The 25,451-nt window shown below is 37.6% G+C and overlaps 1 protein-coding gene across 1 annotated transcript in view; it reads right to left on the bottom strand.

The window, feature by feature from the left end:
- The window catches only part of LOC109105477 (rap guanine nucleotide exchange factor 4-like), a 55,997-nt gene extending 30,897 nt beyond the window's left edge, over positions 1 to 25,100 (bottom strand). The window contains exons 1-4 of the mRNA XM_042763161.1: positions 24,907 to 25,100; positions 19,543 to 19,685; positions 19,220 to 19,308; positions 18,044 to 18,190 (exon numbers count right to left, since the gene is read on the bottom strand). Coding sequence (XP_042619095.1) covers positions 18,044 to 18,190; positions 19,220 to 19,308; positions 19,543 to 19,685; positions 24,907 to 24,989 — 462 coding nt within the window. The 5' untranslated portion in view covers positions 24,990 to 25,100. The remainder of the gene's footprint in view (positions 1 to 18,043; positions 18,191 to 19,219; positions 19,309 to 19,542; positions 19,686 to 24,906) is intronic.
- Positions 25,101 to 25,451: the final 351 nt, after the last annotated feature.

Below are 25,451 nucleotides of genomic sequence, written 5' to 3'. Positions count from 1 at the left end.
AATATAATTCACGCAAAAAACACGATTCACATATGCGTAGACGATTTCACATACATGAAACGTAATTCACGTACACACAAAAAAAATTCACGTGCGTAAAAAAAAAATATATTCACAAAAAGCAATTCACATGCGCCAAATAAAATTATATATTCATAAAATACATTTCACAAATGCAAAACACAATTCGTAGATATACAACTGTGCACAAAAACCTTTGAATGTTTAAAATGTACGAGTGTCTGAATGTACAAATCGTCATTTACTAGGAATCCACTCGGATTTGTGTGTGTGTGATTTTGAGACTTTCCTGGCAGAGCTCTCTTCCCACGTGGGTCTGTCGTACTCTTTAGCCAATCAGATGCGAGCTTACCATTCAACCAATCACATCATAAGCCACTGAGAGTACATTCAAGGAGCACGATTCTGCGCACCTTTTATGGATTAATTAGAACGGAAATTAAGCCTTTACATCAGTAATCCCATAGACAGTAAAAGAAATGGACACAGCGACCCAATTGGAACTCAATTGAGACAAGTGAAGCCCATTTTTAGCGATTTTTAGCACTTCCGTTTCTGACTCGCAGACACAAACTAAGCTTGATGACTTCAGCAACCTGTCTGGCAGATGTAAATCTTCTAGTAGCTGTGCGTGCAAACTGCCATCGTTAATCTTGCAGATACGGCGAGCTTGAGCGGGGAGTTCTTTGGCGTGAGTGAGCAGGAGTAAGTATTCTGATTAATTATTTTGTATAGTATTTTAAAATGTAACGCCAGGGCTTCTATGGGATTCTCTCTTGACGTCTCCCCGATTGCCTGCGAGCTTCTGAATGCACTCTCAGTGGCTTATGATATGATTGGTTGAATGGTAAGCTCGCATCTGATTGGCTAAAGAGTACGACAGACCCACGTGGGAAGAGAGCTCTGCCAGGAAAGTCTCAAAAACACACACACAATCCGAGTGGATTCGTAGTAAATGACGATTTGTACATTCAGACACTCGTACATTTTAAACATTCAAAGGTTTTTGTGCACAGTTGTATATCTACGAATTGTGTTTTGCATTTGTGAAATGTATTTTATGAATATATAATTTTATTTTGCGCATGTGAATTGCTTTTTGTGAATATATATTTTTTTTCACGCACGTGAATTTTTTTTGTGTGTATGTGAATTAGGTTTCATGCATGTGAAACGCTACGTCTACGCATGTGTGAATCGTGTTTTTTGGGTGAATTATATTTGAGACTAATCTGCTTCCATATATATGCTGCCATATCTGAACATAAATAGGTTTGCAATATACACGACAGAGACAGAGTGAAATTATGTTCAAACTTAAGTATTTCATTTAAAAAACCATGGAAGTATCAAACACATACAAAATGAGTGCTTCATTTGTGCTAACATCTTTGCAAAAACATGCAATGAGTTTCTATCAAATATTGTTCGCCAGAAGATTTCCAATGTTTGGCATTGGAGGCCAAACATTGAGCTGATTTAAAGGGGTCATATGATGTTGCTAAAAAGAACATTATTTTGTGTATTTGGTGTTATGAAATGTGTTTATGTGGTTTAAGGTTCAAAAAACACATTATTTTCCACATACTGTACATTATTGTTTTTCCTCTATTCCCCCTACTTTCTGAAACTCGTTCTTTTTTTACAAAGCTCATCGGTCTGAAAAGCGAGGTGTGCTCTGATTGGCCAGCTATCCATTGCGTTGTGATTGGCTGAATGCCTCAAGCATGTGACAGAAATCTGCATATCATATGCACGGCAACAAATTTTGTATCATATGCACGCGAAAACTGTGTATTATATGCACGCCAACAAATTTTGTATCATATGCACACAAAAACTGCATATTATATGCACACAAACAAATTACATATCATATGCACACAAAAACTGCATATTATATGCACGCCAAACACATGCGTATCATGTACACACCAGAGTCCATTTTTGCGTATCAATACCACGAGTTTTCAATTTTATTTGGCGTACTATTTATACGCATTTTCATGAGGCTCCTTGATTTATACAAATCTTGCGTATTTATTTAAAATGTAATATGTGCACAACAGAAATTAAAACCCTTATCTGAATGTGAAGATCTTGTGGCAATTTTGCAGCAACGTTCACTAGAACGTTAATTAACAGGGGTTTGGCAGAAAACTATACAGTACTTTTGTAGGGCAATTCCCATAGTAAGACATCGGTAGCACTTTAGAATCTGAGACACATATTCACTATTTACAATTAAGAGTTTTCCCTGAACAAACTCCTATTTTGCTGTTTATAAATAGTTAATAAGTTGTTAAGTTTAGATGTGGGGTAGGATACATTAATATGTGTTTTATAAGTGGAAATAAACCGCTGATATGTTATTAATATGCAGGCTAATAAGCAACTAGTTAATAGTGAGTATTGGTCCTTAATATAAAGTTTTAACTAAACATCATATGTAAAAATAGGGTCCAGTGTTCTGAATTAATAGAGAATCTTCTGTATTGATTTTTTCACAGGTGTTTTACCCATGTTTTGCATCTCATCTAACAGGGAACATTCTCAGAACAGTTTTGAAATAATGCCAGATATTCAGGTTAGCCATCACAGGACATTCACCTGTCTGTTTTTTGGAGCCAGTGTTAATTAGCCTTCTGTTTTAAATGACTGTGCTGCTGGAAGGAATTGAGATTCTTTTGCATGTTTCCCTGCAGTCCAGTGTTAATTAGCCTGTCAAAGTTATGAACAAACGTTCTTCCAGTAACGTTAAGAGAATGTTCATTCAAAGTTATCTGCTCTTTAATAACGTTCTCAAAACGGTTGCACAAAAATTTCATTTATGCATCATTCATGGGACATTTCACTCTGCAATGTTTTAGTTGGACATTCATATAACGTTTTTAAATGATACTATTTTTTTTGTTTCTGAACATTCAGGGAACATCCAAAACAATGTTTGATTAATGATAAAATAGAATGTTCCCTTACTTTCCTCAAATAACCAATATATATATATATTTTTTTAACACATTTTAAAAACTGGATGTTTTGAACGTTCAGAGAATTTTCAGAAATAGCATTTTCATAATTTTAGCAAAATGTTGTTATTATAAAAAAAAAATTGTACGCTGGGATTGTGTTTTAGGGTTAATGGAAACATATGCATAATATCCTGTCAGAAAATTATTAGTGGCTTTTCCGTGTTCCTACTATTTTTCTTTCTTATAGTATAGAAAGCAGTATGAAAGAACCGTGTTACATTGTCTCTTTTTCATGCTTGACATACAAATGCATCTCATAATTGCGCTTCACTGCACTTTTTTTTCGCTGAACACATTCATTACATAATACACATACAGACATTCTCAGCATAACCTACTCTCCTCTAACAAGACCTCACCTCATTGAAAGCAAACACACACTTCAAACCTCAGTATCACACACACACACCTCCACACGTGCACATGCATGCAGTCCAATGTCCTAAACCTGTAAGTGCAGAAAGTTACACAAGGCGTCCTGAGATAAAAACATAGAAAAATCAAGCATTCATCAGAGTCACCGAATAAAAACCACAAATAAAGAAAAGCAGATCAACTGAGCGCTCAGACACTTACCTACAGTAGTGAGCGATCCATGAGGGACAGACTGAAGCAGTCAGTGAGACACTATCTTTCTTTTCTCACTTAAGCTATGAGTGTCTAATACAGAGAGCTCTATATGACAGCTCAAGCATGCTGTAGTGTGTGTGTGTGTGTGTGTGTGTGTGTGGTCCGAGCGGCAGTCAGAACAGAGTGCTGATGTAGTGAGTGTGTGTGTAGGGCTGTACGGGCAGCTGACCCCCTCCCTTTGAGAGCAGAGTGGTTGCTAGGTGATTCGAGTACACCAATCATCATGCTCTGATGACTACTGACTGCACATGCACACATACACACAAACATACATGTGTAAAATCTGTTTTTTGTTCAAAAGGGTTTAAGGTCTATTAATAATAATAAGTATGAATTTATTCTAATACTTTATTTGTTAGGACGAACCTGCACACAACGGAACACTTAAAAACAAATATATTCGCAGCCTAACGTGCTTAAAATTGTGTTTGTTTCTTCAGGCATGTTAAAGGTAACATGACTTCATTTAATAATTCAGTATTTTCAAGAAGATGGACACATAAAGTGAGTGTACTCTACCATCTGGACTGATGTATAATATATGAGACCCTAACTCAATCAGAAAAATATCAATAAAATCTTTTTTTTTAAATAATCTCAAAATAAACTATAGATCAAAATCAATCCAGTGGCGTAAAACCTGTAACCAAACACTTCTACAGGGGAGACTGGGGCTAGTTGTAATCTGAATGTAATGTTTTTATGCATTTTCTTGTTAATTGCAATGAAATGAAAATGTTTTAATTTAAAAGTTTATTAAATGTAATCAGCTGATCTTTAGAGTGCTTTTTGACCCACTCAAGTAGAACTGAAGTACATCTTTATTTGTAATTTCATAATCACTTCTATTGTCATTGAAATATGCCTAATGTACTGCTGAATGTCCTGACAAGCATTTATGGTAAACTAAACTATACTTTAATGTCATTTTTAATTAAACTTGTTCATCATGTATTTAAATATGTGTAATTACACATTTGTAATGATGAAGTTGCAATTAAGTACATTAAAAATACATTAACTTTTAATGTAATATCAAATAACTCACTACAGTTAAAACTACTTAATTTTTTAAAGGTATACTTAAGTGTGTTAAGAAACAGTCATGAAAATGTCTCTCTTAAAATACACTTAAGTATCCTTTTTATCTGCAAGAATTTGTTTTAAGTATACTTTTAAATTTGAAGTAAACTTATTTTGAAGTGCACATTATGTGCACTTCTTTTTTCACATACACTGACCACGGCATTTATCACTCTGTAAAACATTACAACATACAATCATTGCTGCTAATAGTGTTCAAGGTTTGTTTGAATACATGTCATTGCATAATTTTTACTGTACATTTCTCCCATATGGACATGGGAGAAATAATCACCACTGATAAGCTACTCCTAAATATAATGTTGAAACTTTAATTTTCTGTGAAGCTGCTTTGCAACAATTTGTACTGTGAAAAGTACTATACAAATAAATGTAAAATGAAGTGAAACTGAATTAAAACAGACCTCTACAATATGCCTGTATCATGTTATCATGTGTTTGGCGATCTGCTTTCTGTCTTCAGCAGAACTGTGATTATTAGACTGAATGAGAGACAAAGAGATGCTCTTTCACACTGAGACTGAACATTCAGCAGCATCATTACAGTAAGAGGAGATGTTTCCAATTATGGCAAGTCGTCACAGCACCTGTTAGCGTCGCTCTGGACGACAGCAATTGCCTGGCCATGTCCGCTGATGATACAGTGGAATCAGACACACCTGCTCTCCATCACTGACAATCAAAGGACTAGACAAATGTACCATCCGTGATCCAGTGAGTCATTCATCCTGGACATTCATTACCGTTCACAAGTTTCATCTTCTTCCGCTCTGGAAGTCTATGGCAGCACACAGAACCGCTTGAGGTAAAGTTATGAAATTTGGCACACTGATAGAGGACAGTTTCAACATTATCCACAGCAAATTTGAAGCGTCTACCTCAAACTCTCTACTCTCAATATATATATTGTGTTTGACCATAAATCAGACTGGTCTGGTTCGTTGTGTTGCATACCAAGTTGAAAGATTTTCCAATTTTCCCATGTTAGTCATTTTGGTTGTCAGTCATTTTTAATTTTGTAGCTGTATAATTACGAATGGATTGGTGTATCACAAAGAACCTTGATATATGTCTTTGGCACGATGCCCTGAAGCAACCTATGAAGTTTTGGGCTGGCACAATATATAACAACATTTACACAATCCAAATTTACATAATTTTACAGAATCCAACAGCATGTGTGGTTAAGGATACTATGCTTAAACCGTCAAACTGATGTCATCAGAGAAGAAAACCCATTTCAGAGTGGAAGCAAACTGTTACGAATTTGATTAAAGATTACCAAGGCAAACAATGTTTTTTCAGTGTATTAACCTGCATGGATTAATTGAACGAGTTGTGTTCAACCAAGTCTCTGCCTTTTTCTCACACGGAACAACCTCCTGGACAGCAACCAATCTGGCTTCAGAAGTGGACATTCGACCGACACTGTCTTGCTCTCAGCTGTTGAAGCCCTAAGACTTGCAAAAGCGGCTTCCAAATCTTCTATACTTATCTTGCTGGATCTGTCCGCTGCTTTTGATACAGTGAACCACCAGATTCTCCTGTCAACCCTACTGGAAAATGCAACTTGAAATGTTCAAAATGTATATCTACAAATTAAGATGAACCTAGATAAAATCAAGCTATAAAAGTAGTGTTCATTGTTATTTAATGACACCCAATGCATTTGCCCAATTCCTGGGTTTAATCTTATTGTATTTCTGTAAAATGTTCTTCTTCACCAGTCCTGGGTCACAGCAGCCCTTCCAGACACTTTCAACAATGTCAACTGACAACAAAACGCTGACAGACAAACTGCTTTATTTGGATCTCAAAAGTTTCAGGAGGATATTTTGGGGTGAAATAACCCACCTCCAACCAGTCAAAGACCTTGGATAGAAATAGTATAGCAGCAAAGCCACAACTGTTTTTGATCAGTTCCTACAGACACGCTGTGTCTGCAGTTGGGTTTAATTCAGAGACAGGCAGAGCTCTGTGCTGTGATAGGATCTGTGTTTGTCTCAGATTAAAGGCCAGCTGTCCCTCTATAAAGGCACAGAGACATGCTGCTTCAAAAGAGACAACAGTCATTCAAGCAAACATCACAATTACCCAGCACAGAGCTTCAGGCTTTGAAATAGAAATGAGTTACTTACAGGTGCTGCTGCTTTCTGCCAAAGCTGTCTTTTATCTATGAATATAGTTTCCTCGAAATACCAATGAGCAGCCAAAACAGAAACACCAGGTTCTATTTATAACTTCATTATATTGGTAATTAATGATAATTATAAACAGAAATAAATAATTTGCAGATGCATTTGGTATTCGTGGATTATGTTATACTGGGCATCATATTGGTTGTCATAATAAATTATTTATTCTATAATTAGTATCAGGCAACATATCAAAATATATGTACCTTTATAATATACTGACATCCACATTAAAAACACAGGTGGTCAAGCAAAAGTCAGATGATAAATCGAAGTTCATCACAAGCAGCTTTTCCACAAGCTGAGGTAAATGCTAATATACTGTATAGAAAGTGCACACAGTGTCATTCACACAAATACAAAACACCACCATGTTAACGCACATGGCACTAAAATAATGCAATAAACAATAATTTAACAACATAAGATGTAACATAAAAGCCTAATGTACAGTACATAACTGATAAGAAAAAAAAATAAGAAGAAACAGTTATTTCAATAAAAAAAAACGTCAAATGTAAAGTCTGGCAATTTAAATGTTTGGTTTCTCATTGTAAATTATAAGATGGCCTTTTTATTTCCAAATACTTTTAGTAGTAGTAGTAGTAGTAGTAGTATTTAGTAGTATTTTACTGTAAAAATTCATGAAATGTCCCATTAGACCTATTATAGTTTTTCACCATATACTGTACAGAGTAAAGGATTTTTTTCATAAGAATAAGGTTTTTACCGTAGAATTTTTACAGTATTTTACCATTACAAAGTGCGATTCACCATTGAAACATAATTTTAACAGTAAAATATACTGGCTGTAGCTTTGTCTTTCAGAGAACCCAGTATTTAAACACAGTATGTTTCCTAAATCTCTGAGAATTTTATGCTTTAGTGCAGTATATTGCTCCTCTAACCTTCTTAATGGGACAGTTCATCCAAAAATGTAAAAAAAATAAATAAAAAAAAAAATCAAGATCAATCATCATTTACTCACCTCATGTCATTCTTACCCTGTACAACAAAAGAAGATATTTTGAAGAATGCTGTAACAACACAGTTTCGCATTTGACTGCCACTGTATGGACAACAGAAGTCAATGGAAACTAAACTTTTTGGTTAGTGACATTCTTCAAAATACCTTCTTTTTAGTTTCACAGAAGAAAGAAACTCTGACAGGTTTGGGTGAGTAACAGGGTGAGTAAATAATGACAGAATTTTCATTCCTGGGTGAACTATCCCTTTAAGTGCTTCTGGTGAAATTACACAATTAGAGTGTTTTAGAAACCAAATCTGTTCCACTTGCCATACCAGTATAATAATAACAGCAATAATATTAATAATAAATAAGTATCTATTTTACATTTAGATTAAGTTCGATGAAGATGTAATGATAATGCAACATGCTGGTGGCATGTACAGCTTACGATTTAAAAATTTCAAAAGCTCAAAATCACATTCCAGAACCTTTTTTCTCATATGTTTGCATATATGTGGTTATAATGGTTGTGTGTAAGCTGGTGCTGCTGGGATGGGAACATGTTCATCCTGCCCCTCCCAAAATCCCCTAAACACACACACAAGTGCGCAGACAGACACGGACACCAGAGTGTCTCTCTGGTTTCCTGTTAGTCAGCTCTCTGTGCAACCCACCTAGTGACCCAGCATTACACTACAAACCCATACACAAACACATGTCTCTTTCCCAGCAGAGTTATGAATAAGTCTATAATTGTAAAACGGAAAGGAGTCAGAAAGCATTTGAGCAGTCATTTGCTATTTTGGTTAAAGTAAGCTGACTCTACACAACTGTAAAACAACTTAAAGTCTGCAAGAAATTAAACAAGAAAGCACTACTTTGTAAACGCACATTGCTAGTCTTGAGGTGAAGAATTAATCCTTATAAATTAATCCACAGAATTAACTAAGTATACTTTCCAATCATCCTACAACCTGTCCACTTGATCCTATCCCCACTCCTTATCCTTATCAAGACGGTGCAGATGATGGCGGCCTATGTGGCATGATCCGCAGTTGTTTTTGTTAGTTTGTCCTGTCTTTAGTTATATTCCTGCAATCAGTTTTCACCAGATACGCGGATTTCGAACACCGTTCCCTAGCATCCATCTGGCGAACCTCTGCTCTCTACCCAACAAAACGGACAAACTCCTGCTCTCCCGGACAAATTAGGATTTCTCACACTCTGCTGCTGTGTGTTTCATGGAAACCAGGCTGAATGACGCCATACCGGACAGCGCACTTCATCTGCTGGGCTTTCAGCTGTTCAGAGCGGACCGCGACGAAGAATCAACGGGGAAAACGCACAGCAGAGGGACATGCATTTACATCAAAGAAAGGTGGTATACACTAAATGACTACAGGCCTGTGGCTCTAACGTCTGTGGTCATAAAGTCATTTGAAAAACTGCTGCTGGCCCACCTGAAGGACATTACTAGACCCATGCTGGATCCTCTTCAGTTTGCCTACAGAACAAACAGGTCTGTGGATGATGCAGTCAACATGGGACTGCATTATGTTCTGCAACATCTAGACAGACCAGGGACTTATGTGAGGATCCTGTTTGTGGATTTCAGCTCAGCTTTCAACACTATCATCCCAAACCTCCTCCTGCCCAAACTAACTCAGCTCTCTGTGCCCACCTCCGTCTGTCAGTGGATCACCAGCTTCCTGACAGACAGGCAGCAGCTAGTGGGGCTGGGAAAACTCACATCCAGCACCCGTATAATCTGCACCGGATCTCCTTAGGGTTGTGTTTTCTCCCCACTGCTCTTCTCCCTCTACACCAACGACTGCACACCTAAAGACCCCTCTGTCAAGTTCCTGAATTTTGTAGACGACACCACACTCACTGGCCTCACTCGGGATGGTGACGAGTCTGCCTACAGACAGGAGGTTAAAGGGCTGGCTGTTTGGTGCAGACTCAACAACCTGGAGCTCAACATGCTCAAAACTGTGGAGATGATGAGTGGGGGGATGAGTGGACTTCAGAAGGAACCCCCTGCACTCCCCCAACTCACCACCATGGACAGCACTGTGACTGCAGTGGAGTCATTCAGGTTCCTGGGCACCACAATCTCTCAGGACCTAAAATGGGACACTCACATTGACATTGTGAAAAAGGCCCAGCAGAGATTGTACTTCCATCGCCAGCTGAGGAAGTTCAATCTGCCACAGGAGCTGCTGGAACAGTTCTACTCCACCATCATGCCCACCTCCGTCTGTCAGTTGATCACCAGCTTCCTGACAGACAGGCAAGAGCTAGTGAGGTTGAATCCATCCTCTGCACTTTTGTATGCTGAGCAAATCACTGGTGCAACCCTCCCTACTCTTCAAGAATTGTACTCATCCAGAGTGAGTAAAAGGGCTAGCAAAATCACTCTGGACCCCTCACATCCAGCACACTCCTCTTTGAACTGTTGCCATCTGGTCGACTCGCTACAGAGCTCTGAGCACCAGAATGGCCAGACACAGGAACAGTTTCTTCCCTCAGGCAATCCATCTCATGAACACTTGACAATATCTATGGAACACATAACACTATTTATACACTCATCCACTTATTTATCTAACACATACTTTGTCTAAACTTCAAATTTGCACATAATATACCTGTACATAAAAAAAAAACTGTCTATTGTAATATACCTGCACATACAATTGTCAATTTGTAAACTGTTAATCCTTATTTACTTGTTCTATTTTGTATTCTTTTATTATCTGTGTTTTTGTTCTGTTGCTGTCATTCTGTTGCACTGCGGAAGCTTCTGTCATGAAAACAAATTTGTCGGTTGTGTAAACATACCTGCCAATTAAGCTCATTCTGAGCCTGATTTAAGCAGGCTAGGTTAACCCCACTGCTTAAGAAAACCTCTCTAAATTCAGCACTTTAGAAAACTACAGACCAGTATCCCTTCTTCCATTTATTGCCAAAACATTTGAGTGAGTTTTGTTCAACCTTCTCTCTATGTTTCTTGTACAGAACAACCTCCTGGACATCAACCAATCTGGCTTCAAAAGTGGCCACTCAACTGAGACTGCCCTGAGACTGGCAAGAGCAGCTTTCAAATCCTCAGTACTAATCTTGCTGGATCTGTCTGCTGCTTTTAACATAGTTTACCACCAGATCCTCCTGTGCACCCTCATGGAGATGGGGTTCTTAGGAACTGTGCTCCAGTGGTTCAAGTCTTAACTCTCAAGTTGTTCCTTCAGGGTATCTTGGAGGGGTGAGGTTTCCAAGTCACAACTTTTTGCTACTGGGGTTCCTCAGGGCTCAGTGCTTTGACCACCTCTCTTCTCTGTCTACATGTCATCATTAGGATCTGTCATTCAGAAAAACATGGCTTTTCCTATCACTGCTATGCTGGTGACACTCAATGTCATAAGCCCAGGCACGGCTCCTACTTCTCATTCCAACCAGATGATCCAACGGTAGCTGTTCACATTGCCCCTTGCGGGGGGGTACACCACGAGACTGCGCTTACTCCCCCCCCCCCTTTTTTTGCATCCACGGGTGGAGCTGTTCACATTGCAGCCTGTCTGACAGATATTTCTGGCTGGATAAAGGACCATCTTGTTAAGATTGAACTTGTTATGGTATAAGTGATCTTGGTCTGAGCTAGATTGGGGTTTTTTCTGGTTGGGTTTTTTTTGTTCATTTTACTTGCTAAGACAGAACTGCTCCGGCAGCGCCCCTCCCCCATCGCGGGCGGCCGGTTTTAAGCGCAAAGCGCACGTTTATTAATAAACCATGTAAATCATTATAATGAGCCTTTAATTGCCTACAAAGCCTAATAAGTGCTTAAGCACACGCATAAAGCTTGTCATAGCGCACCGCAAAAGCCACGATTATGAATGTGTCAGGGAAAAACAGTAAGGAGACTGCATTAACATTTTAATAACTCACTGATAAACAAGTGCTATCTTTGTTTTGTTTTTGTGTATTGAATAGACGGTAAGGAGTTGTCATCTCCACAGTAGTAATGTGACTGTATTCAAGTTCCTCATGGATAACATAATCTGAGAATATCTGTTTTCCATTTGAATTGGTTCATTTGAAAGTAGACATTTCACTCTCTCTATATATATTTTAATGTCTGTAAGGCAAAGATAAACATAGAGTTTCACACTCAAGTTCACAGACTAAGACGGCAGAAAGCGCATCCTGTTTCCTTTCATTATTTTACAAAAGCGCATTTTGTTGTTATTGTGAGTGCACACAAATAAACAGATTTGAAAGATGTATTACTCTTATCTGTATGACCAGAAATTACAGAGTATTTAAAGAGCAAGTGAGGGCACCAGCGCCTCCTGCAGTGAGCGCGCTGCTGTTCAGCTTCCACACAGACACTTGTATAGCAGACATTTCTCTAGCTTAACATTAGATTGAGCGGCCATGTAAAGTTGCTAATACTTACATATTTCAGATGGTAAGCTATATTTGTGGTGGATGATTGATAGGCGAGTGTTTGGATGTCCTGCCGGATGTACTGTATTACCATAGATCAGCCGTTAACGATCTGTGTGACTTTGCCAATGTGGATTTTTTTTTCTGCGACTAAGCGACTAAACAAATTTTGGCCGACCAAGCCTCTTCTGGTCGACTAACAATTAGTCGACTATTAGAGGGCAGCCCTACAGCCAACCCAGCACTTCATCACAACTTTTCTATACAGCTAGGTTTGTCAAGCATAACTCCTTCCCGGACAGCCATGAATGTTGGAGTTGTGATTGATGATTAGTTAAGCTTCACAGACTATATTACTACAACGGCCCGGTCCTGCAGATTTGCCTTACACAACATTAGGAAGATTAGACCCTTCCTATCAGAGCAGTCCACACAACTCCTTGTCCAAGCTCTTGTTCTCTTTGTAGCAGACTATTGTAATGCTCTCTCGGCTGTCCTTCCGGCATTTACTATCAAACCTCGGCAACTGATCCAGAATGCAGCAGCGAGAGTGCTCTTCAATGAGCTGAAGAAAGCCCACGTCACACCTCTCTTCATCAGTTTACACTGGCTGCCAATAGCATCAAATTCAAGGTACTGATGTTTGCTTACAAGACAACCAATGGCGCTTGTGGTGGCATCCCAAAGAGGCACAAAATCACTCTCACCGACCTTTTCCTGGACTGTTCCCAGCTGATGGAACAACCTGCCTACAGTATCTCAATTCAAGCAGCTGAGTCTATTTTCAAAAAAATGTCTAAAGACACATCTTTTTCGCCAACACCAGACCAGCACTTACCTATTCTATTCTATTCTATTCTATTCTATTCTATTCTATTCTATTCTATTCTATTCACTCTAATTTATTTAAAATAAAAAACACCTTTCTATGTGTACTTTGCTAGACTAACTGACACTTGTCACATTATTTGTATACTGTTACTCTCTTGTTTGTCTGATTGCTTCTATTGTTCTCCTCATTTTTAAGTCGCTTTGGATAAAAACGTCTGCTAAATGATTAAATGTTAGTAAGGTAGTTGTTAAGTTTAAGTATTGGGTAGGATTAGGAATGTAGAATATGGTCATGTAGAATAAATGCTTTATATGTAATAATAAACAGCCAACATGTTAATTATAGGCATGCAAATAAGCAACTAGTTAATAGTGAGAACTGCTCCCTTTACTAAAGCGTTACTGTGATCAAATCATGGACAAAGGTTTTTTTCTTGTTAATTTGTAAAACTAGTTTTATGTATACAAGTGTGTTTTAGGCCTTAAAGTATGTGTTTGTATGTTTTGATAATGGTGTCATTAGGATAATAATAAACTACAGTATTAGTTCTGTAGGGATCTGGTGCCAGAGCTACAGTGACCATACAGTGACCTCTCTATATGACACAACACCATGACGCTTCACTCCAGCAGAGGCAGTCAGACAGCAATTGAACATCACTGATCTGTTCAAGATCTGTTCACACATACAAGTATTCAGTCAAATCAACATTAACACATCAGCACAGCACAACATGACTGACACACAGTGATGATTCAGTTAACAAAAACCTTCACTTTTACAAGTTAGATGAATATGTGTGACTGCGAGTGTATATATCAACTGTACTCAAATGGAACCTGGACCACAAAACCAGTCATAAGGGTCAATTTTTCTAAATCATCTGAATATCATCTGAAAGCTGAATAAATAAGCTTTTCATTGATGTATGGTTTGTTAAGATGGGACAATATTTGGCCGAGATACAACTATTTGAAAATCTGGAATCTGAGGGTGCAAAAAAATCTAAATATTGAGAAAATCACGTTTAAAGTTGTCCAAATGAAGTTCTTAGCAATGCATATAACTAATCAAAAATTAAAGTTTACAAAATATCTTCATGGAACATGACCTTTACTTAAAGGGGTCATATGATGCGATTTCAAATTTTCCTTTCTCTTTGGAGTGTTACAAGCTCTTGGTGAATAAAGAAGATCTGTGAAGTTGCAAAGACTACAGTCTTATATCCAAAGAGATATTCTTTATAAAAGTTAACACTCGTCCACGCCCCCTGACACTCATTCTAACACGCCCCCACATCTCTACGTCAGTATGTGGTAAGATTTGCATAACGCCACACAGATGTTCACGCAAAGACAGAAGGTGTACCTTTTATTCTCGTTGTAGTATTGTTATTGCAGCCGCCCATGTTGTATAGACGCTGTGTGTTTCACTGTGAAGGCGAAACTACTTTGTTTGGCCTTCCAAAAGAGGACGATATCCGCTTCGTCATGCCTGGAGCTGATCCGTGCTGGTCGCTGAAGAAATACATAAACTTTGCACTGGGGATCACTGAATCGGCTTTCACCGTGGAGGAACGGCGTCCAGCCTGGGGTCGTCACATGTGGTTGCTGCAAGACCAAGGTACGCTCCTTCATAGAATCTGCCTGCTGCACCGTTCTCAAGCAGCCCGCCTCAGCTCATTCAACCTGGCCGCGGCTCATTCTAGATTCCATCTCATAGCTGGCCAATCACAGCAAACCTTGCTTTTCAGAGATATGAGCCCAAGCCCATTTTCGATTATCTGGGAGAGTGACATGGTGACGCGCTGCTAAGATGGCGACGGCCCACTCCGCCCACTTTGCGCTTCAAAAACGCTCTTCAGGAATCTACGGGTGACGTCACGGACACTACGTGTTTTTATACAGTCTATGGATGAGTCTTGTGAAAATCTACGCATTTCAGAAGGCGAGCCATAGAGGAGAAACAATAATGTACAGGATGTGGAAAATGTGTTTTTTAACCTTAAACCGCATAAACACCAAATACACAAAATAATGTTCTTTTTAACAGCATCATATGACCCCTTTTATATCCTAATGATTTTTGGCACAAAAGAAAAATTAGTAATTTTGACCCATACAATGTATTTTTGGCTATTGCTACAAATATACCCCAGTGGCTTAAGACTGGTTTTGTGGTCCAGGGTCACAAAATACTATTCAAACCACATTACCACCTTTTATTTTGTTACATTCAGTAATGATGTTTTTAAAGGTACACTGCTGCAAAAATCTCAATACAGAGCAGAATAGTGTCCAACACAAATAAAATCAATATAAAGAAACTGAGACTGACCTGTGGCATGTTCACAAAACCTGTCTATTTTGGGTAACACATTAGTTTAGGGACTAATTCTCACTGTTAACTAGTTGCTTATTAGTATGCATTTTACTAGCATATTGGCTGTTTAATTAGTACTTATAAAGCACACATTAATGCATTGTTTTGCATAATCATATTTTAGATCCCTTAATCCTACCCAATACCTAAATTTAACAACTACCTTACTAACTATTAATAAACAGCAAATTAGGAGTTTACAAAGGCAAAGTTAATAGAAAGTTGATACTGAGAATTGGACCTTATAAAATGTGACCCTATTTTGTCTTTCAGATAAACAAATGCACACAAACTTTACACTACACTAACTTGTTCTGGACTAATTCACCTATAACCACTACTCACCACATCAAAACAACCATAAATACTTTCTTTATAACAGAAAATTAGCACTAGACTATGAATGCAGCCATCCAGAAACAGAAATGATAAGATAAGACATCACCTTAGAGTTATATCAGATAACAGCAGAGAACTTCTGCTAGTCCTCTCAGTTCCCCAGCGTGCTTCTCACTCACACACACACACACACACACACACACACACACACACACACACACACACACACACACACACACACACATACTCTCAGCGGAGGCACAGCCCCTCTCAGGGGAAACTCTGTGTCTCTGTCTTGATATCTTTCCTCAGCCTTCTCCTTCCTTTCCTCTATTTTTGTTCCTCTCCTGTTTTCACTGTATTCCTCTCATTCTGGTGTAGCTCTGGGCTGCTTTGTCCTTCTCTGACCTGCTCCAGTAAAAGCTTCCCATCAGGCCCAGAATTTCTGATTGCCCAAGGGCCAGAAAGTACAAAACGAGAGAATGAAAGACTAAGATGGAAATAAACTCATGGCCCTAAAGAGCAGAAGTACTGCTGTCTTTTCTGCCAAAGATAAAAAAGGACAAAAAGAGCATTTTCAACTATTGTGTTTGTGAAGAAATAAGTGATAGAAAATTCCTTCAGTATGAGTGCTGGGAGTGCTGGGTGCCTAAAATCCCCCAACTCTCTACATGAACGATACAGAAAATATGTATTTATAGCCTCACACTAAAGCTGTGTTTTTCAACCTTTTTGACAGCACTGCCATCCATTATTGAAGACATTTAAAGATATTCATCATTCAAAGCCATGTACCCTCAAATATTTTTGGTAATGCTGCAGTAATGATAAATCTTCATATTTATACAAACAAGCAGTATAATAAAACAGTTAAGTAAATTCACTTAATAAAAGTCTATTTAAATAATAACATCCTGTAATGTTCTTCAGAGTTCTTTATGGCCTAGGAATTTACATTGTCCAATGGCTCGTGAGGATGGATATTTGTGTTTTTTTTTTTTAGCTTTTTTTTATTGTTTTTTTGGTTTTTTTTGTGAACTTTTGCCCCCTTGGAAGTGGGGTGGGTGATTGCTTCTGGCCCCTAGCTGAGAAGCACTGAACTAGAGGATGATGACAATTTTAAGAGCACAGAACAGAAACATTTCTTATACCTCCACCGCCTCCTGCTGGCTACAGATGATAAAGCAGCTAAAGTAAAATAAAAAGTTGTGGCAGTCTGGCAATTATGGTTGAACCAGTGTGGATTCAGACCCCTCCAACTGGCACAGTGTACAATTTTGTATGAAGTGAGACATCTGACATCACAATGCCATCCCACTTTTTTAACCTCTTTGCTTAAACTAAATGTTACATTCTAGTGTTTAAAATGGATTTGTTATTGTTTTTATATGGCTGCCCTTGTAGGAAAAAAAAGATGTGCTAAATTGTTTTGAAAGTGAACTTGTACTTCAAAATGAAGAAGTTTATTATTATTATTATTATTATTATTATTGTACTTGCAGACAATATAATATTAATGAAATAAAAGGCCACTTAAGTGTACTTAAGGAAAGTACATTTTTCTAACTGTGTCTTAACACACTTAAGTGTAACACTGTAATACTTTTAACTATATTTTAAATAATTGTTTGGATAATCATAAGTCATGTTTCAAAGAAGTACACTTATGTTGATGAGTTGACTAACATACTAAAACATGTGCAAAGTACTTGATTATAGTTTTAACTGTAGTGTGTTATTTGATATTAAATTTAAGGTTATATATATATATATATATATATATATATATATATATATATATATATATATATATACATATTGGCATATATATATAAGTTAAGCACTTAAGTATATTCTTTTAAAGTGTATTAAAGTATAATAAGTACTTTTTTCAAAAGTATGCTGAAGTCTACTTTTTTAAGGGTTGAATATCTGATAGTATTAATAATTCTAGTTTATTTCAGCATAACTCCAGCCTATTTTACACAATACACTCACAAAGCAGATACTGTACCTAAAACTTCAAACATGATTATTCATATAGGTGTCACACTGGTATATTCTCAGTATATTCTTAAAAGAAACATCATACCTCCCACAGGGTCCTAAAGTCCTTCTGCTCAATCCGCAGTAGTTCACTGAACTCTCGGGTGACAATGGTGGCGTGTCGCGGCGTGTTGTCCAGAATAGACTCTCCGAAAGCTGTGCCGATGCCCAGTGTACAGATGGTGACAGCATCCTTAACATGAAGAGGAACACAGGTCAGAGCACACTCTTTCAAACAGGCAGAGATAAGATGAGCCGAGTTATATAAGCCATCCGAGATGTTTCTGATTGAGAGACTGCCGTGCTTCCACTTAGATCCAGGCCTTTCTCAAGGACATAGACAATTTCACTCAACACACACAGGGAAAGAGAGAGGTCAGCTCATTTGTCCCAAAGGTTTGTAATGTAAGACGCGGCTCTGATCGGAGTTGCTCTACTTTTCTGCTGCGGTCTATAATAAGCAACTGCACTCAAAATAAAACGTCCACTGTGAGCATCCAAATGTATGATCATAAGCAGTTAAGTGATTCTGGTTCCAGTTCAGACTGATTAATCCTTTTTTTTTTTTTTTTTTTTTTTTTTTTTCTTCGCTCACAACACAAGCACAGAGAACAAAAAGCAAGTGCTAAAGAACAGAGAGACACAACAAATGAGGGACATTCAGCAACCTGAACAGAATTTAGCCAGCTATTGCAGTGACACTAAATGTTTGAAACTGTATAGATTTGAGTGCTCAGTCTCCTCTCATAATTGTCTTGTACCTAAATATAACTCCTTTTAGGTGAGACCTGTTAATGTGATGCAATAACGGATATGCAAATGATAATTTACATAACTGTTTGTCCCTGATGAACTATAGCGAATGTGTGAGTATGTGTATGTTCTATTATCAAGTCAGATTTATTTATATAGTGCTTTACACAATACACATTAACTATTTTCACATAAAGTTGAAATGTGCTATATGGTATAATTAGCTCTTTATGGGAATATACTGTGTGCAGATAACGTTGGACATTATCTAACCTTATAATAATAATTTTGCAATGATACAAATGAACAAGCAGTTGAGATTTGCTACTGTGTATAGCATATATACACTACATATGCTATATAGCGCTGTATATGCCACTTTACATGAGTATATACTACAGGGCTAGTTCTGATACAGGGTGAGCTCTGTTCTCTAGTATTTAAAAACATGACTAAAATGATGACGTACCTGATGGTTTGCTGTTTCTGAGACTTTGACATCTAGAGAACCGGACAGGACGGTGTACCAGTTAGTCCCGATGTCACCCTGCCTGTACACTAACACACACACACACACACACAGTAGCGCTCTATTTAAAAACTCATAATATAACACCAAACTCAGTCACAATGCAACCTTGTGTAAGGAAATTCTGTCAACAAACAATGTTTTCATACTATAAGTGTGTGAACATGAGTACATGTGTGTGTGTGTGTGTGTGTGTGTGTGTGTGTGTGTGTGTGTGTGTGTGTGTGTGTGTGTGTGTGTGTGTGTGTGTGTGTTTGACTCACATTTTGTGTGTTTGTCCAGACACTCGTAGAAGCCACACAGACAGATCTGCTGAAGTAGAGCAGGGTGGAACTTCTCAAAGGCCTTCACACTTTTCAGACGGGCCAAGATAATGTCCACATCCTCCCCCGAACGCTCCTCCGGTCTGCATACACACATACAAAACTAATTACAGCAATAGCTGTCTCAAAAATGAAAATGTCATTATTTGCTCATTCTCATGCCTTTTTATTTATTTATTTGTTTATTGACTTTTGCACTATGGTGGAACTAGTCTGTCCACATCTTAGAAGTCTGATAATAAACCAGAGCACAATGGAACAGAGCTAAAAGCATGCCTTAATGAAAATGTGCTTTTTTTACTATTCCCTTTGTGTATGATTGCAGAAAATATATATAGCTTTTTAGTGGAAATTAATAGAGCAACACATTTTGTGGGGGAAAATTTGTTTTGTTTTGTTTGTTTTTTTGTTTGTTTTTTAAAAAGAAAATAAATAAATAAAATTAATATAGATCTATGGCCTTTTACCCAACACTCAGAGCAAAAGCCACTCAGTATCTATGTAACTATTTGTAGATAAATAAAGTAATGTGTTTTGCATAATATCTAAGTTAATACTTGTTCAAAACTTCAGTTTGTACTATTTTCTGTTCATTTTCATAAATAAATGCATTTTTGTTCATAAAATACACTGCCATTGAAATATGTTCATTTTATGAATACATATTTTTTTTAAAGGCTTGAAGGACATCCCATAATAATTTAACATGGCTTTACAGTAATAACAATAAATATAATCTAATTACATGATCATATGATGGTTTCATTATATCCCGATATATTACCTCAAATATATATATATATTTACTTCAGTTGAAACAAAACGGAAACCATTAACAAGACATTTGTCTCAGAATATATTCAGAAATTTTATCAATTTTATCAATTCCCATTTGCTATTTATTGCATTATTTTAAATGCATTAAATATTAGATCAAATTAGGCCTACGATCACCTTTGAGTAACTGCCCACAATCGTGTCAAAGATCAGCCAAATTGAGTTTTTGTGCCAACGGCTGAAAAATAAAGAAAAATCAAATCAAATGCATCTTTAGCTGTGTTCAAACCTATTTTAATCTGCATGCTATACTGTGCCGATATACAGAGCTGAAAGAACCCAGCCAGACTTGAGACTGGGTTTATAAATGTTTAAGGGACCCTTGACTGCTGCTGTCACTTGAAGCAGTTCAATATAGCAAGTCTGATTTATTCAACACCACCCCAGAGAAAGAATGCTCATCATCAGGAATCAGTAAGGAAACACAATATTATATACATATTATATACGTGACATGGTAAAACAATACAGGATTGTGATGCTGATATCTAGAGAGCAGGTTGAACAATGACCAATACAATGCAGATACTGTAAGTACTCTCTAATGGCCAAGCAGAATGACACTGAGATCGATCACACATGAATCTTTAAGGTTTAAGCAGTGTGGAGTAATGGGATATTGACAGTAACAGCTAATTAACACCTTACACACACACAGAGCAAGTCAAGCAAAACACTGCAGTCTTAACATGTCTTGCAAACTAAAGAGGCACAAGTTTGTGACCGTATCTCTAGGTTTCACTCAGAAAATTATAACAGCATGATCAGTCGTGCATAGCCAGAACGTTTACTATCGACATAAAATAAATATCTGGCAAATGCTTTTAAATTAGTTCTATTGGACGTTCAGCATATCAACCTAGCAAAAGCAATTTTATTTCCAATGATAAAGATTAAGATTACAACGTGTGCCCTTCCTTTTTCTGCTTTGTGTGCAATATGCATCCAACAGCCTGTGATTTAATTTAGAACCTAACTTTTTTAAATTTAACGTTAGTCTAAGCTGAACATTTAGAGTTCAGGTTTAAAAAGGTGTCTTCCTTCTTAGCTGCACGTGTCCACTTAAAGGTCAGACACACCTGTGCAAACAACATGTGATCATCTGAGGGTGTTTAACAGGGACTAGAAACCCATTTACTATGCAAACAGTTCTACATCAAAACCTAAAAAACACTGTCAAGGTGACAAACATGTTTAACCCAAAGGTTTTCATCAAAATTCTCTCCATAGCGAGTACTAAAGGGTTAATGATATGAACAATGTCCTAACTTCAGGTGTTAAACTTGGAGCATTTACATCAATTACATCAATAAGATTTGCATTTTGAAACAGTACAAAACTAGAAACTACTTTCAACCTCAATTGTTAAATTTATGACGTTCATATGATTCAAGCAGCAATCAATATGTTGTTGTACGAGCCAGAGGGGAAACCATCAAATACAGCTCCACTCAAGACATCTGGACATTGCTGTTATGCATCTATCTCTCCATCAAAACAATGTCAGGTGAAATTAAATAAAGACAGGAACTAGGAGGGAAGAGTACTGGCACATTTACTCTTTTCAACAGACCTGTGCCCATCTGCTTTAGGTGTGTAAATATTGATCTACGGTGAGATGGAGACATTCACTGCAGGAAGAGCAAGTCGGAGCCCATTAGAGTGTGTCATAAACACATTACACACAAATCTCTGCTCCATGTTTGATAATGAGCCTGTAATGTTTGTTAACTGCTTTAAAATGCTGGATATGTCCTAGGTGTCCTGTATCTAGGCTATAATGGGCAGAGTCCACAGACTCACAGTGCTGCTATTACTACAAATGAAAAGTGTTTCTTAGAGAGATTGTTCACCCAAAAATGTTCTGTCATCTGTCTGTCATCATTAACCCTTGTGTCATTACAAATCTGTATGAGTTCCTTCCATGAAATCAAAAGACCAGCAGCTGCTATAAAAATTGAAATTAGCGCCATAAATGTATCATTAAAGTAGTCTACACAAGCCATGTCTGGATTTTCAAGCAGTGCACAAATGGTATAAAATTCACCCAAAAAATTAAAATTCTGTCATTAAAGGGATACTCCATCGCAAAATGAAAATTTTGTCATTAATCACTTACCCCATAGACTGTCCCATAGACTGCCAAATAAATAACTGTATTCTGACGATGCTTTTCATATCTTTTATGGACCTTGACACTCTTATTTACTTGGCAGTCTATGGGACAGTCACAAGCCTCCCGGTTTTCATCCAAAATATCTTAAATTGTGTTCTGAAGACGAACGAAGCTTTTATGGGTTTGGAACGACATGGGGGTAAGTGATTAATGACAAAATTTTCATTTTGCAGTGGAGTAATCCTTTAATTACTCACCCTCACGTCTTTCGTTCATCTTTGGAACATGAATGAAGATATTTTTAATATTTTCTTTTCATTTTTGAGCATCCATTGTACGTCCATGCAACCAAGATTTCAAGCTTCGAAAAGTACATAAATACATTGTCAACGTAATGCATATAGATGAAGCGGTTTATAGCGCTTGATGTGTGATAAAGAACTTCATTGGTTCCCACACGTCAAGCAAGCATATTTGAGTTTCCTTTTATTGTTTGAGATGTGCTCAGTAAGTCAGAGCGAATCAATATTTAAATGGCAATAAAAGTCTAAATTAAACCTGTTCCTCAAATAAAGCGATCGTGTCTCTTCAGAAGACATGGAGTATTTAGCTTTATTCTCATGGATTACTTTTACAATGTCTTTATGTACTTTTTGAGGTTTGAAAATTTTGTTTGCGTGGACTTTTAATGGATTGGGGGAAAAGAACATTAAAAAATATCTTTATTTGTGTTCTGAAGATTAATGGAAGTCTTGTGGGTTTTGGAACGATGATTTTGAATTTGCATTTTTGGATAAACTAACCCTTTAATGCATATGCTTTTGTTGAGCCACCAGCCTGCATTATTTTAACTTGTTTTTAAAAGGGGATACTCCATCCCAAAATGAAAATTTTGTCATTAATCACTTACCCCCATGTCGTTCCAAACCCGTAAAAGCTCCGTTCATCTTCAGAACACAATTTAAGATATTTTGGATGAAAATCTTGAAGCACTGTCCCATAGACTGCCAAGTAAATAACAGTGTCAAGGTCCAGAAAAGATATGAAAGTCATCATCAGAATACTCCATCTGTCATCAGACGTGCAATCTGGGTTATATGAAGCGACGGGAACACTTTTTATAAGCAAAGAAAACAGAAAACAAAAATATCGACTATATTCAAAAATTCCTTTTGTCAACAGTCTCCTCTGTGTCTGTCCATGTCACCGTATGCTGAGTATGCTCTTCTGTGTCATCCGTGCCACAAGGATGTGCTGTTTCTGCGTGTATTTAGCTTTGATTTGAAATAAAACAGCGCATCCTTGTGGCACGGATGACACAGAAGAGCATACACAGCATACGGTGACATGGAGAGACACACAAAAATAAAGTGGTTATTTTTGTTTTCTTCGCTTACAAAAAGTGTTCCCGTTGCTTCACATAACCCAGATTGCACGTCTGATGGCAGATGGAGTATTCTGACGATGACTTTCATACCTTTCCTGGACCTTGACACTGTTATTTATTTGACAGTCAATGGTACAGTCACAGGCCTCCCTGTTTTCATCCAAAATATCTTAATATAGCTTTTACAGGTTTGGAACGACATGTGGGTAAGTGATTAATGACAAAATTTTCATTTTGGGGTGGAGTATCCCTTTAAGTTATGTCTAGTACCTTTGTATTCACATTTAATTTTTGCTTCAATTCAAAGTTTCTAAATAATAAAAGTTATAATCATCAAAAACAAAAGAAAATTACATTGATTTCATTATTTTTCTGCCTTTTTCCTTTAACCGTCTAGTCTACATTCAATTAACTGTATGAAAAAGCACCCTGGACATTCTGCTAAACTTCTTTTGTGATCCACTGAAGAAGCATGCATGAGGGGTTGGTATGACCTGAGGGTGACTGAAGAATGGATTCTCATTTTGGGGTGAACTATTCCTTTAAGTTTGGTCTGGGTTACTGAAGCCCTTCATCGCAGAAAGTGTCTCTTCATGCGTCTGCAGTAAGCACTGCAGCACTGGTGACCTCCTCCAGGTGACAAACAACCCTTTACAAGCTTCAGTTCACCAGCTACTACATGCACAACGAAAGCAGCGAAAGACGTCAAGCTTGCAATGAATCTGTCATCTGAAATCTGTCGCGCTGTGAATATAATTCTGCATCTGAACACATACATCAATCACTCTGACGATTGCATTTGACATGTATGACATGAAACTTATATTCTGATAGAGTTTAACAAATCAAGTGTGCTTGGAATGTCTTTTCCATGAGACACTGATGTGTAAAAGATTGCTGAAGGTTGAGCAGAACAACAGCATCAGGACAGACGAATGAAGTTTGAGCAGGGTAATGATGGTACCTCTTATCCAGACAGATGATCCACTCAGAAGAGGTGGACGGGTGGCTGGAGGTGTGTGCCGCGACCATCTTCGGTGAAATCATGGAGTAAAATTACAGTTCGCATCGTCCGCATGCACCTGATAATGAGCAGATGTGACTTTACTGAGAGCGAGCGAGTTTGAGTCTGACTCTGAGATGCTGCTGCCGCCCACACAGCTGACACAGCGCGGAAACACACCGGGGCTAGTTGTCACGAGCGCTGGAGTCAAGGGTAGGCTGCACTTTCAATACGTAGAGCAAAACCATCCTTTTTTGTCTAAATTTCCAATATCATATAATTAGCATAATAACCCCCAGTAACATATACATTCAGACAAGAATCAACAACATTTAATGGACAGGTCACTTAAAAATGAAAACGCTGTCATCGTTTCCTCATCGGAGTCGTCCCAAACCCTTTTGATCATCTTCGTAACACAGTTAAGATATTTCTAATGAAACCTAATATATTTCTGCCCCTCCACTCAAAGTCTGCAGCAAAAAACTTTGACGATTCAAAAAATT

This window comes from Cyprinus carpio, chromosome A9 (genome assembly GCF_018340385.1).
Source record: "Cyprinus carpio isolate SPL01 chromosome A9, ASM1834038v1, whole genome shotgun sequence".
Taxonomy (NCBI): domain Eukaryota; kingdom Metazoa; phylum Chordata; class Actinopteri; order Cypriniformes; family Cyprinidae; genus Cyprinus; species Cyprinus carpio.
Note: the sequence above shows the minus strand (reverse complement) of the source record. Positions and strands in the feature narration are given on the sequence as shown.